We start from the raw sequence: 15655 nt of genomic DNA, 5'->3' as shown, positions 1-15655 counted from the left end.
GGATGCATTTCATCAGGACCAGGGGACTTGTCTACCTTGAGTCCCATTAGCCTGTCCAGCACTAACCCCCTAGTGATAGTGATTATCTCAAGGTCCTCCCTTCCCACATTCCCGTGACCAGCAATTTTTGCCATGGTTTTTGAAGCAAAATAATTGTTTAAGGTCTCAGCCATTTCCACATTTCCCATTATTAAATCCCCCTTCTCATCTTCTAAGGGACCAACATTTACTTTAGTCACTCTTTTCCATTTTATATATCGGTAAAAGCTTTTACTATTTGTTTTTATGTTTTGTGCAAGTTTACTTTCGTAATCTATCTTTCCTTTCTTTATTGCTTTCTTAGTCATTCTTTGCTGTCGTTTAAAATTTTCCCAATCTTCTAGTTTCCCACTAACCTTGGCCAACTTATACGCATTGGTTTTTAATTTGATACTCTCCTTTATTTCCTTGGTTATTCACGGCTGGTTATCCCTTCTCTTACCGCCCTTCTTTTTCACTGGAATATATTTTTTTGTTGAGCACTATGAAAGAGCTCCTTAAAAGTCCTCCACTGTTCCTCAATTGTGCCACCGTTTAGTCTACGTTCCCAGTCTACTTTAGCCAACTCTGCCCTCATCCCACTGTAGTTCCCTTTATTTAAGCATAGTACACTCGTTTGAGACACTACTTCCTCACCCTCAATCTGTATTACAAATTCAACCTACTGTGATCACTCATTCCGAGAGGATCTTTTACCAGGAGATCGTTTATTATTCCTGTCTCATTACACAGGACCAGATCTAGGATAGCTTGCTCCCTTGTAGGTTCTGTAACATACTGTTCTAAGAAACAATCCCGTATGCATTCTATGAATTCCTCCTCAAGGCTACCCTGTGCGATTTGATTTGACCAATCGATATGTAGGTTAAAATCCCCCATGATTACTGCCGTTCCTTTTTCACATGCCTCCATTATTCCCTTAATTATTGCCCGCCCCACCGTGAAGTTATTATTTGGGGGCCTATAAACTACGCCCACCAGTGACTTTTTCCCATTACTATCTCTAATCTCCACACACAATTATTCAACATTTTGTTCATTCGAGCCAATATCATCTCTCACAACTGCCCTGATATCATCCTTTATTAACAGAGCTACCCCACCTCCTTTCACTTCTTGTCCATCTTTCCGAATTGTCAGATACCCCTGTATGTTTAATACCCAGTCTTGGTCACCCTGCAACCACGTTTCTGTAATGGCCACCAAATCATACCCATTTGTAATGATTTGTGCCGTCAACTCATTTACTTTATTTCAAATGCTGCGTGCGTTTAGGTAGAGTGTTTTAATACTAGTTTTTAAACCATGATTTTTAGTTTTGACCCCTTCTGCAGCCCCTTTATATTCATACATATTGTCCCTTCCTATCACCTTGTGGTTTACACTTACCCCAGTGCTACTCTGCTCTGTTGCCTCCTGCCTTTTGCATTCTTCCTTGGGGTCCTGTTCATCTGCGCTCTCACCCACTCTAACTAGCTCAGAGCCCTCTCCTGGGTTCCAAATACTCCTCGCATTGAGGCACCGAGCTTTCAGGCTTGCCTTTTTATTACACTTTGACCCTTTAGAATTTCGCTGTACATTGGCCCTTTTTGTTTTTTGCCTTGGGTTTCTCTGCCCTCCACTTTTACTCATCGCCTTTCTGTCTTTTGCTTCTGTCTCCATTTTGTTTCCCTCTGTCTCCCTGCATTGGTTCCCATCCCCCTACCATATTAGTTTAACTCCTCCCCAACAGCACTAGCAAACACTCCCCTAGGACATTGGTTCCGGTCCTGCCCAGGTGCAGACCGTCCGGTTTGTATTGGTCCCACTTTCCCCAGAACCGGTTCCAATGCCCCAGGAATTTGAATCCCTCCCTGCTGCACCACTGCTCAAGCCACGTATTCATCTGTGCTATCCTGCGATTCCTACTCTGACTAGCACGTGGCACTGGTAGCAATCCCGAGATTGCTACTTTTGAGGGTCAACAACCAGAGGAGGTTTAGAGGAGATATGGGAGGAAATATCTTTAACCAGAGGGTGGTGAGGGTCTGGAACTCACTGCCTGAAAGGGTGGTAGAGGCAGAAACCCTCATCACATTTAAAAAATACTTGGATGTGCACTTAAAATGCCGTAACCTACAGGGCCACAGACCAAGAGCTGGAAAGTGGGATTAGGCTGGATAGCTCTTGGTCGGCCGGCACAGACAAAATGGGCTGAAATGCCCTCCTTCCGTGCTGTAAATTTCTATGATTCTATCCTACGTAATCTAGAGATGATCCAATATTCGGCTGCCCATGTCCTAACTCGCAACAAGTCTTGTCCACCCATCACCCCTGTGCGCACTGACCTACATTGGCTTCCGGTTTAGCAACACCTCGATTTCAAAATTCTCATCCTTGTTTTCAAAATCCCTCCATGGCCTCGCCCCTCCCTACCTCTGTAATCACCTCCAGCCACAGAACCCCGGCAACCCCCCCACCACCCCCCCCACCACCCCACCCACCACCCCCCCCCACCACCCCCCCCACCACCCCAAGATGTCTGCGCTCCTCTAATTCTGCCATCCTGAGCATCCCTGATTATAATCGCTCAACCATTGGTGGCCGTGCCTTCTGTTGCCTGGGCCCCAAGCTCTGGAATTACCTGCCTAAATCTCTTTGCCTTTCTTTCCTCCTTCAAGACGCTCCTTAAAACCTACCTCTTTGACCTAGCTTTTGGTCACCTGCGCTATTCTACTTAAGCGGCTCGGTGTCAAAGTTTTTATCCCATAATACTCCTGTGACGTGCCTTGGGACATTTCATTACATTAAAGGCGCTATATAAATACAAGTTGTTGTTGTAAATATTTATCAGTAACCTGAAGCTATGGTCTCGATCAGGTGTATCCAACCTCTTGGAGTAGGTGAGCCGCCGTATGTGAAAACTGCATTTTAAATTCCCCATGTGTCTCACAAGCATTTAAACAAAGCATTCAAATAACATAGTCCTATCTGTGTTGTTATTTCATCTTAACAAAGTATACAAGACATTGTCTTCTCCTTTTCTTTCAAACCTTAAAACACTTACTACCCATGATTCTCAAGTCAGCTGAAACCATTGTGGAAGAGGCCTTTCACTCGTGCCATCGGCAAGAGCACCAAATCACGTGACCACCATCTGAGCAATAAGAGACCTGTACCCATAGCAACTGTGAAATCTACATTAAAATTATGGACTGGCTGATCATTTTTAACCTGCATACACATAAAATTGAGCCATTACATAACACTTCAGTCAATAATTAAGTGCTAAATCTTGATAAACAACATGTCTATTTCCCTTCTGAATTCTAAATACCATGCTTGCTCGGCAGATTTGTCCTCATTAGGACTGAATACAATCCAAAAGTGAGCTATCCTCATTTTGGGTTTAGTTGGCATATTCTCAGACCGCTTGCACTGGGTCCAAAAACACCAGATTTAACTTAGTTGACAGTATAACCTGGGGAAATTAAACTGACCGTGTCTATCAAATGAAGAGAGCTTTCCCGAAAGCCGCTCTTTGTTTTTGAAAGACTTGCCTAAGGTTTTACACAAGAATCAATGTAAACTCAAGTGTTCTGATTGTTATTGCGTTAGATGTTGTACAAATTAATTGAAGGCAATCTTAAATAATGCAAATTTCTTTTTAAAAAATCATGTTCTGTGGGTCATGGTTAAATTCAATTAGTGTACTGTTTCATCTTAAATATTCTCTGCAAAAAGAATTGCTGTACTGAAAGGTGATCAAATTGAAGGTAGTTAACACAGAAATTAAATAGTCCAACGTAGTCCATACCTTCCACTGTAACGGAGAATGCATGTTTCACTGCACCAAATTCATTTTCAGCTTTGCACTCATATTTTCCATCATCAAGTTCTGTCACATTAATTATTTTCAAAGTTTTGTTGAAGTTTTCTTCTGTTGCTTTATGTTTAGGCATATCACCATCGATCTTCACCCAGGAGATTTGTGGTGTGGGGCTGTGAAGGAAGCAACAGGGAGTTAGGAAATAATCTGATCACATCAGCCAGAATTCCATGATCCAAAACAATTAGAATATGTATGGGAAAATTAACAATTCACACTAATTACACAGATTATGCTAATTACAGGATTATACTTTCTGTATTAGAATTATCTAACACAGTAGCTTCTTTGCATGCAAATAATAACCATAGTAAAGAAATCCTAGCAACAATGGCATTATGTAAATAGGCCAAAAATCATAAGGTGTGCTGAAACAAGTTGTGGTATTGGTGAAAAAGGTGAACATCTGTGTACTGTCTCCACTGAAGTAAGACTGTAATTCTTGGAGACTAAAATATCAGCGTGTGTTCCATACTGTCAAATTGGGTCATTAATTGCTTCAAGAGTTATTTTCTTTTTACTCACAGGCCTTGAGCAATGCATTCCAGTTGAAGAGTTTCTCCTCGCAGTGCAGTAATCTTCGAGCTGATGACAGAAGGTGTCAGGAAATGTGGTTCTCGACCTCGAATGGAATTTGCTACATGAAAAGGAAATGTAATTGGAATGTGATCTTAGGTGAATAGATAAATGATGATTTTTATGTAAACTATGATAGGAGGCTCAACAAACGAAACAAAAGTCAAGTCAAAGCAAGTAAGATAAAGATGCAAGCCAGTTATGTTAATTTGGTTAATGCTGGACAAAGAATTTCAGAAGAGCAGAAATGAAAATAAACAAGTACAATCAGAGCCTGTTATAAAATCGAAAATGAATTTGCTCTTAACCAAATTTCCATGATATTGGAATATTTTTATATTTTGTCCCCAACAGTCAAGTAATTCAAGACTTTTATTTTGACTAACTGTGAATGTACAATTAAACAGTAAAGTTGTAAGATCATAGTATAACTGACATTTACCAGATGTATACTGGCAAAAATCTTCCTGTAGTATAAAAATGTAATTTACCAGAGATAAGAGTCTAAAAGTTGTGGTTCATTGGAGCTTAAAAAGAGGAAGCTCCCTGTTTCACAGTGCCAGAAGTGGATCACCAGAGATATGTATCACAGTATAGTCAGTTGGTAAAAGGGGTCCACTCATCAAACTCACAGAACAAAGCTAGGCACCATAAACAAGGTGCTGCCAAGTTGGAATCAATTCTGTCACAATTAGGCCAGTAGCTAAAGCATAAACACATACTTATATTAAAAGAGTAAATACAGCTTTCGGTGGTCTCGGTAATTTGGTGTATTACTCTGAACTGCAACGTGCCCTGGACTTACAGGACCTGAATTATATCCCCGGACTTTCCAACATAATGAGTTTCTGACTGCATCCAGAATTACCTCAGAAAAAAATTGAGTTGAAACTTCAAAGCTCAGAGCCAGCCTCGTGTATCGTCAATCAACTTCTAAAATCGTGAGCAGAGCCAGTGAAAAATTTCACATGCTCTCCTTCTTGGCCAATGAATAATGCATTGTACATTAGCATCCAAGGAGGAGTAAACTATATTGAAAATATAATTGGGGGCAAAAATATGAATACATTTTAAAATGTCAAGTTTTATGATTTGCAAATTATAATGATTGTATTTATACAGTACCAACACGTTTTTAATATCCATCTGAACTATTGGAACAGATGGACTAGGTTTTAGTTTAATACCTCAGCTAAACGACAGGAACATAGGAACAGGAATAGACCATTCAGTCTCTCGAGCTTCCTCTGCCATTCAATTCGATTATGGTTGATCTGTATCTCAATTCCATTTACCCTCCTTAGCTCCATATCCCTTGATGCCCTTACCTAAAATTAATGAATCTCAGTCTTGAAAGCTCCAATTGTCCCAGCATCCGCAGCCTTTTGGGGTTGAGAATTATAGATTTCTACTATTCTTTGTGTAAAAAAGTGTTTCCTGATTTTCCTCCTCAATAACCTCACTCTAATTTTAAGATTGTGACCCTTCGTTCTTGATTGCCCCACCAGAAGAAATCATTTCTCGGTTAAATATCCTTTTAACATTTTAAACAGCTTGATCAGATCACTCAATCTTCCAGAATCAAGAGAATAGAAGCCAAGTTTATCCAACCAGTCCTCATAATTTAACCCTCGAAGCCCCGGTATCATTCTGGTAAATCCAAAGAGAATATATAATTCCTGAGGTGCAGTGCCCAAAATTAAACCCAGTACTCCAGAAGGGGTCTGACCAAGGCTCCATACAACTTTTAAAAAATGTGTTCATGGGATGTGGGTTTTGCTGGTAAGGCCGGCATTTATTGCCCATCCCTAATTACCCGTGAGAAAGTGGTGGTGAGCCACCTTCTTGAACCGCTGTTGTTTGTAGCAGTTTGGGACAACTGAGTGGCTTGCCCCGCTATTTCAGAGGGTATGTCAGAGTCAACCACACTGTTGTGGTTCTGGACTCATATAGGGCAGACCGGGTAACGATGGCATATTTCCTTCCCTAGAGGACATTATTGAACCAGATGGGGTTTTTCTGACAATCAGGTAGTTTCATGGTCACCATTACTGACACCACACCAGCTTTTTATTGCAGATTTATTTAATTCATTGAATTTAAATTCCGTGGGATTTGAACTCACATCTCTGGATCATTAGTCCAGACATCTGGATTACTAATCCAGTAACGTAACCAATATGCTACTGTTCCTGAGAGCAACTGAAGTATAGCTTCCTCCCCTTTGTCATCAAGACCAGTTGAGATAAAGGCCAAAATGCCATTTGCCGTTTTGATTGTTTTTTGTTCCTGTCTACAAGCTTTAAATAATTTGTGTACTTGGACTCCAAAATCTCTTTGCTCCTCTACAGTTTGTAGTTATTCACCATTTAGAAAATATTCCGATTTATCTTTCTTCGGACCAAAGTGGATATCCTCACATTTGCTCACATTAAACTCCATCTTTCATTGTTTTTCCCGCTCACTTAATCTGTATATACCCCATTGCAACTCCCTGCTCCCATCTGCACTAGTTACTGTCCCCAGCTAATTTAATGAAATCTGCAAACTTGAATATAAAACTCACTATTCCTTCATCCATGTCATTGATAAATGATGAAAGATTGAGGCCTTAGAACAGATCCCTGGGGAACACCACACATCACATCTTGCCAATCTGAGTACATCCCTATATCTCCACACTTTGTCTCCTACTTCCCAACCAATTTCCAACCCAAGTTAAAAGGCTACTTCTAATTCTGTGTCCTCTCATTTTTGCCAATCAGCATTTGTGTGGAACCTTATCGAATGCCTTCCAGAAGTCCATATCCATAACATCCGTAGACACGCCTTTGTATACCTTCTAATTGCCCATCTCAAAAAATTCAACTAGTTGAGTCAGGTGGTTCCTTCAACAATGCAGCCTCAGTACTGCACTGAAGTTTAAGCTTAGACTGTGACCTCCCATTGTGATAAGCTTTAACCCTCAATTTATCCTAGAGGCAACAATGGTACTAAATGAACCAAGCTCACACACCTAAATTTGACTTGTGACTGGTTTCATTCATGCATGTAACTATAACCAACAACTTTACAACATGTTCATAAGAATACAAAAACTTTTGGGAACAGAAAAAGTTTATTGGTCTCAACAAGCCCAACATATTTTGAATTATCTCAATCCAACTGACCCACCCTTCTCAATATATCGTTCTTTCCAGAACTACCGTGATTTGTTGCTTGAACTCATTTGCACTATTGTTTTATCCCATTTATTGTTTTCAAATCTTCTATTCTAAAAGTTCATACTTTAAAATCAAGTATTTAGATAATCACACACATTGGCAGGGATTTGGCTGCAATAATAATGGCGAGGCTATCAGCGCTGACCATTATTACAGGGTAAATCTGACAGCAGCTTCTGGCTTCCGTGCTTATGCAGTTAAATGCAGAGATCCGGAGATTGCTGTCAATGATAACCCACTCCTCCTCCACAAGCTGCGCTATTGCAGTCTTTGACGACGGAATCTGCACTGAAATCAATGTAATTGCATGAACTTGGGCTAACTGCCCACTTGTCCTGCATTACAAACAGCTGAAAAAGTTAGGCTGGTGTATTCAGGAGTAAGTGAGTTTTTAAACGGCATAATAAGTGATAATTCCTGCTGAAAAACCTCCCTGACCCTGAAAAATTAATTTTACAAGTGTGGAGTCTCATTCCCTCAGAAGAAAATGAATGTCGCAGATTTTTTTTAAATATGCATTTTTTTTAAGTTTGTCTATTTTTCTTTTTTTTATCTCTCTCCCTTAATCTCAGGTGTACCTCCAAATCTTTATTTTGCTTCCTGCACAATGATTTAAATATAATTTATATTTCCTGTTTTTTACTTGCTGGTTTGCAGTCTGTGCGGCTCAGTGAGAATACTACCATCTGATTCATTGAATCACCTCGCTGCTGCTTGTCCTGCTCACAGACAGCACAGATCCCTGTAGAGGATGTCGCACTGCATCAGACGTGGGATTATTGGAATTTCCCAAGCCCACAAAATGTTTTACGTAAGGTGAAAGGCAAAAGCCGAAAGCCGTTCCTTCGTCACTGACTGCAAAATCCAGGCCGTTAGTTTTCACGATGATGTTTTTGTTTTTTCATTCCCAGATTTCACACCTCTACAAATTATGCAAGAGATTGTGACATCAAAGCAAACCCTTAAATTGTAAGTTAAATTTAACTTGTATTATGGATACTTAGACACTTACATCAAAAAAACAATTGTTAATCCCACCAGGCATGTGATTATAGGTCATCATCATAGGCAGTCCCGCGGGATCGAGGAAGACTTGCTTCCCCTCTAAACATAAGTCCTTAGGTGGCTGAACAGTCCAATACGAGAACCACAGTCCCTGTCACACGTGGGACAGTTGAGGGTAAGGGTGGGTGGGACTGGTTTGTCGCTCGCTCTTTCCGCTGCCTGCTCTTGATTTCTGCACGCTCTTGGCGATAAAACTCGAGACGCTCAGCGCCCTCCGGGATGCACTTCCTCCACTTAGGGCGGTCTTTGGTCAGGGACTCCCTGATGTCGGTGGAGATGTTGCATTTTATTAGGGAGGCATTGAGGGTGTTCCTTGTAACGTTTCCTCTGCCCACTTTTGGCTCTTTTGCTGTGAAGGAGTTTCGAGTAGAGCGCTTGCTTTGGGAGTCTCGTGTCTGGAATGTGAACAATATGGCCTGCCAACAGAGCTGATCAAGTGTGGTCAGTGCTTCAATGCTGGGGATGTTGGCCTGGTCGAGGACGCTAACGTTGTATAGGTGTATATGAGCAAACATGCCTGACATATCCATGTGCAAAGACATGGTTAATTCATAAAAATTAATTGTAAGCTGAGCAAGAGTACAGAATATATTTGTAGCCAGGGTTTGTTGTGCAAGCTGAAAGAGCAAATGCAGAGCAAGAGCATCTAGGAAAATCAGCTTATCTTCTCAAATGTAACATCATAGAATTATATAGAACGAACAGGACAGAAACATGCGGTCCAACTGGTCGGTGTTTTATGCTCCACATGAGCCTCCTCCCACCCTCCTTCATCGAACCCTATCTGCAGATCCTTCTGCTCCTTTCTCCCTTGTGAACTTATCTAGCATCCGCTTAAAGGCATCTATGCTATTCTATTCTTTTTTAAAAGTTATTCATGAATAGAAGTCAACATCTGGAGGTTGGGATGTTTCATTCCTGCTGAGCTCCGGTACACTATAAGTGCACAATATTGCTTTTCAGTGCACAGCTTCGCAGAGTTCAGAAGCAACAGTGGGCGAAGGAGAGCACTGCCTCTGCTGCTGCTTAAAACATTTGTGAAATATTGGCCCTGAAATTCCGGTCCGAGGCTTCCTTCGGACGAACGCCTGTGACCCAAAATTTTTTAGCGATAGTACTTGGTGGTCCCGGAGACGCCTGCAATTGGGTTCGGATTCCTTCTTTTCCTGTGCATCGCAGCGCGCTCCCGGCTTTGAGATACGGATGGAAAAGTTGGAGTCACGTGGGCCTGGACAACCAATCACGGTACAGAATTCTCATTGATGGTAATGGGAACTCCGATTTCACGAGTTCCCATTACTATCAAGGAGAATAACTCCCTCAAACACCTAAACATAACATAATAATTTTTTAAAAAACCTCATATATTTAAAATTAATTAAAATTAAAGTTAATTAAATGTTTTAGAAAAAATATTTTTTTTTGGTTTTTTTATGTGTTTTAATAGGGTTGAAAATAAACTTACCTTAATGGACAAGGTTTTTACTCTAACAAGGTGTTTAAATTTAATTTTTATGTGTTTTAAAACTCTTACGCTGGTAAAAGTAGACTAAGCGATTGCCTTTACCAGGCGCAAAAGTTTGAAGGATTAATTAGCAATCTTGTCGTGCGAGGCCCCTTGGGGAAGAGTGACTATAATATGGTAGAATTCTTCATTAAGATGGAGAGTGACACAGTTAATTCAGAGACTATGGTCCTGAATTTAAAGAAAGGTAACTTCGATGGTATGAGACGTGAATTGGCTAGAATAGACTGGCGAATGACACTTAAAGGGTTGACGGTAGATAGGCAATGGCAAACATTTAAAGATCACATGGATGAACTTCAATAATTGTACATCCCTGTCTGGTGTAAAAACAAAATGGGGAAGGTGGCACAACCGTGGCTAACAAATTAGGGATAGTGTTAAATCCAAGGAAGAGGCATATAAATTGGCCAGAATAAGCAGCAAACCTGAGGATTGGGAGAAAGTTAGAATTCAGCAGAGGAGGACTAAGGGTTTAATTAGGGGGGGGGAAATAGAGCATGAGAGGAAGCTTGCAGGGAACATAAAAACTGACTGCAAAAGCTTCTATAGATATGTGAAGAGAAAAAGATTAGTGAAGACTAATGTAAGTCCCTTGCAGTCAGAATCAGGTGAATTCATAATGGAGAACAAGGAAATGGCAGACCAATTGAACAAATACTTTGGTACTGTCTTCACTAAGGAAGACACAAATAACCTCCCGAAAATACTGGGGGACCGAAGGTCTAGCGAGAAGAAGGAACTGAGGGAACAGGAAATGGTGTTATTAGTCAGGAAATGGTGTTAGGGAAATTGATGGGATTGAAGGCCGATAAATCTCTGTGGGCCTGATAGTCTGCATCCCAGAGTACTTAAGGAAGCGGCCCTAGAAATAGTAGATGCATTGGTGGTCATTTTCCAACAGTCTATCGACTCTGGATCAGTTCCTATGGATTGGAGGGTAGCTAATGTAACCCCACTTTTTAAAAAAGGAGGGAGAGAGAAAACAGGGAACTATCGACCGGTTAGCTTGACATCGGTGGTGGGGAAAATGCTGGAATCAATTATTAAAGATGAAATAGCAGCGCATTTGGAAAGCAGTGGCAGGATCGGTCCAAGTCAGCATGGATTTATGAAAGGGAAATCATGCTTGACAAATCTTCTAAAATTTTTTGAGGATGTAACTAGTAGAGTGGACAAGGGAGAACCAGCGGATGTGGTGTATTTGGACTTTCAAAGGGCTTTTGACAAGGTTCCACACAAGAGATTAGTATGCAAAATTAAGGCACATGGGATTGGGGGTAATGCATTGATAGAGAACTGGTTGGCAGACAGGAAGCAAAGAGTGGGAATAAACGGGTCCTTTTCAGAATGGCAGGCAGTGACTAGTGGGGTGCCGCAAGGATCAGTACTGGGACCCCAGTTATTTACAATATACATTAATGATTTAGATGAAGGAATTGAATGTAGTATCTCCAAGTTTGTAGATGACACTAAACTGGGTGGCGGTGTGAGCTGCGAGGAGGATGCTAAGAGGCTGCAGGGTGACTTGGACAGGTTAGCTGAGTGGGCAAATGCATGGCAGATGCAGTATAATGTGGATAAGTGTGAGGTTATCCACTTTGGTGGCAAAAACAGGAAGGCAGATTAGTGTGGGGAGGAGCAGTGTCAGCGGCAGTCCGGGGTCAGCGGCCTACAAAGGCCCAGCGGCAGTCCGGGGTCAGCGGCCTACAAAGGCCCAGCGGCAGTCCGGGGTCAGCGGCCTACAAAGGCCCAGCGGCAGTCCGGGGTCAGCGGCCTACAAAGGCCCAGCGGCAGTCCGGGGTCAGCGGCCTACAAAGGCCCAGCGGCAGTCCGGGGTCAGCGGCCTACAAAGGCCCAGCGGCAGTCCGGGGTCTGGGGCCTACAAAGGCCCAGTGACAGTCCGGGGTCTGGGGCCTACAAAGGCCCAGTGACAGTCCGGGGTCTGGGGCCTACAAAGGCCCAGCGGCAGTCCGGGGTCTGGGGCCTACAAAGGCCCAGTGACAGTCCGAGGTCTGGGGCCTACAAAGGCCCAGTGACAGTCCGGGGTCTGGGGCCTACAAAGGTCCAGTGACAGTCCGGGGTCAGCGGTCTACAAAGGCCCAGCGACAGTCTGGGGTCAGCGACCTACAAGGGCCCAGCGACAGTCCGGGGTCAGCGACCTACAAAGACCCAGCGGCAGTCCGGGGTCTGGGGCCTACGAAGGCCCAGGGGCAGTCGGTGAGCGAGCAGTGCGGGGAGGAGGGACAAGAAATCAAAAAGTGACGTCACAGCCAAGCTGGTAAGTGGTTGGCTGATCGGCTGGTGAGTATATCTCTTTGATTTTGTGTTCTAATAGATAAGAGGATAAATGACTAAATAGCTGTTTAATGTGTGCAGTGGGAGTCAGTGTTTTTGCTGGGTAATTTAAGGGTAACTAGTGGGATGGCAGGGCAGCTCGTTCAAACGGAATGCAACACCTGTGCCGTGTGGGAATTCCTGGATGCTTCCCGCAACGGAGATGACCACATGTGCAGGAAGTGTCTCCAGCTCCTCCAACTCGAGCGCCAAGTCTCGGAGCTTGAGCGAGGACTGGAGGCACTGAGGAGCATCCGAGAGAACGAGAGGTACGCGGATAGCTCGTTTCAGGCGTTGGTCACCCCACAGATTAAAAGGGTACAGGAGGATAGGGAATGGTGACTGTCGCACACAAGAGTATGGCGAGGCAGGTAGTGCAGGAGTCCCCTGAGGCTATCCTGCTCTCCAACCGGTACTCTATTCTGACTACTGGCGAGGGCGGTGATGCCTCTGGGGAGTGCAGCCAGGGGCAAGTCCACAGCACCGTGGGTGGCTCAGCTGCACAGGGGGGGGGGAGGAAGAAGACGGGAAGGGCTATGGTGATAGGAGATTCAATAGTTAGGGGAGCAGATAGGCGCTTCTGCAGCAGCAAAAGTGACATCAGGATGGTGTGTTGCCTCCCTGGTGCAAGGGTCAATGATGTCACTGAGCGACTGCAGGTCATTCTGGGGAGGGAAGGGGAACAGCCAGTGGTTGTGGTCCACATTGGTACCAACGACATAGGTAGAAAGAGGGGTGAGGTCCTGAAAGCTGAGTTTAGGGAGCTAGGAGTAAGATTGAAAGCCAGGACCTCAAAGGTGGTAATCTCGGGATTACTGCCAGGCCGCGTACTAGTGAGGGTAGAAATAGGAAGGCTAGTCAGATAAATACGTGGCTGGGGCATTGGTGTCGGAGGGAGGGCTTTAGTTTCCTGAACAATTGGGACCGCTTCTGGGGTAGGTGGGACCTGTACAAGTCGGACAGGTTAGACCTCAACAGAGAAGGGACCAATGTTCTCGCGGGTGGTTTTGATAGTGCGGTTGGGAGGGCTTTAAACTAGCTTGGCAGGGGGATGGGAACCCAGGAGAGGGCTCTGAGCTAGTTGGAGTGGGTGAGAGCTCAGATGAACAGAACTCCAAGAAAGAATGCAAAAGGCAGGAGACAACAGAGCAGAGTCGCACTGGGGTAAGTGTAAACCACAAGGTGATAGAAAGGGACAATATGTATGAATATAAAGGGGCTGCAGGAGGGGTCAAAACTAAAAATCATGGTTTAAAAACTAGTATTAAAACACTCTACCTAAACGCACACAGCATTCGAAACAAAGTAAATGAGTTCACGGCACAAATCATTACAAATGGGTATGACTTGGTGGCCATTACAGAAACATGGTTGCAGGGTGGCCAAGACTGGGAATTAAACATACAGGGGTATCTTACAATTCGGAAAGATAGACAAGAAGGGAAAGGAGGTGGGGTAGCTCTGTTAATAAAGAATGATATCAGGGCAGTTGTGAGAGACGATATTGGCTCTAATGAACAAAATGTTGAATCATTGTGGGTGGAGATTAGAGATGGTAAGGGGAAAAAGTTACTGGCGGGCGTAGTTTATAGGCCCCCAAATAATAACTTCACGGTGGGGCGGGCAATAATCAAGGCAATAATGGAGGCATGTGAAAAAGGAACGGCAGTAATCATGGGGGATTTTAACCTACATATCGATTGGTCAAATCAAATCGCACGGGGTAGCCTGGAGGAGGAATTCATAGAATGCATACGGGATTGTTTCTTAGAACAGTATGTTACAGAACCTACAAGGGAGCAAGCTATCTTAGATCTGGTCCTGTGTAATGAGACAAGAATAATTAACGGTCTCCGAGTAAAAGATCCTCTCGGAATGAGTGATCACAGTATTGTTGAATTTGTAATACAGATTGAGGGTGAGGAAGTAGTGTCTCCAGCAAGCGTACTATACTTAAACAAAGTGGACTACAGTGAGATGAGGGCAAGGTTGGCTAAAGTAGACTGGGAACACAGACTAAACGGTGGCACAATTGAGGAACAGTGGAGGACTTTTAAGGAGCTCTTACATAGAGCTCAACAAAAGTATATTCCAGTGAAAAAGAAGGGCCGTAAGAGAAGAGATAACCAGCCGTAGATAACCAAGGAAATAAAGGAGAGTATCAAATTAAAAACCAATGCGTATAAGGTGGCCAAGGTTAGTGGGAAACTAGAAGATTGGCAAAATTTTAAACGACAGCAAAGAATAACTAAGAAAGCAATAAAGAAACGAAGGCCAGATGATGAAAGTAAACTTGTGCAAAACATAAAAACAGATAGTAAAAGCTTTTACCGATATATAAAATGGAAAAGAGTGACTAAAGTAAATGTTGGTCCCTTAGAAGATGAGAAGGGGGATTTAATAATGGGAAATGTGGAAATGGCTGAGACCTTAAACAATTATTTTGCTTCGGTCTTCACAGTGGAAGACACAAAAACCATGCCAAAAAATTGCTGGTCACGGGAATGTGGGAAGGGAGGACCTTGAGACAATCACTATCACTAGGGAGGTTGTGCTGGACAGGCTAATGGGACTCAAGCTAGACAAGTCCCCTGGTCCTGATGAAATGCATCCCAGGGTATTAAAAGAGATGGCGGAAGTTATAGCAGATGCATTCGTTATAATCTACCAAAATTCTCTGGACTCTGGGGAGGTACCAGCAGATTAGAAAGCAACTAATGTAACACTCCTGTTTAAAAAAGGGGGCAGACAAAAGGCAGGTAACTATAGGCCGGTTAGTTTAATATCTGTAGTGGGGAAAATGCTTGAAGCTATCATTAAGGAATAGCGGGACATCTAGATAGGAATAGTGCAATCAAGCACACACAACATGGATTCATGAAGGAGAAATCATGTTTAACTAATTTACTGGAATTCTTTGAGGATATAATGAGCATGGTGGATAGAGGTGTACGGATGGATATGGTGTATTTAGATTTCCAAAAGGCATTCGATAAGGTGCCACACAAAAGGTTACTGCAG

The 15655-nt window shown here is 43.0% G+C and overlaps 1 protein-coding gene across 2 annotated transcripts in view; it reads right to left on the bottom strand.

The window, feature by feature from the left end:
• LOC139277131 (neural cell adhesion molecule L1-like protein) overlaps nucleotides 1-15655 on the bottom strand; it is a 759673-nt gene that overhangs the window by 525748 nt on the left and 218270 nt on the right. For both annotated transcript variants that reach the window (XM_070895152.1, XM_070895153.1), the window contains exons 8-9: nucleotides 4433-4544; nucleotides 3836-4020 (exon numbers count right to left, since the gene is read on the bottom strand). In XM_070895152.1, the coding sequence (XP_070751253.1) occupies nucleotides 3836-4020; nucleotides 4433-4544 (297 nt within the window). The remainder of the gene's footprint in view (nucleotides 1-3835; nucleotides 4021-4432; nucleotides 4545-15655) is intronic.

The sequence above is a fragment of the Pristiophorus japonicus genome, chromosome 12 (genome assembly GCF_044704955.1).
Source record: "Pristiophorus japonicus isolate sPriJap1 chromosome 12, sPriJap1.hap1, whole genome shotgun sequence".
In the NCBI taxonomy this organism is placed as follows: Eukaryota; Metazoa; Chordata; class Chondrichthyes; family Pristiophoridae; genus Pristiophorus; species Pristiophorus japonicus.
Note: the sequence above shows the minus strand (reverse complement) of the source record. Positions and strands in the feature narration are given on the sequence as shown.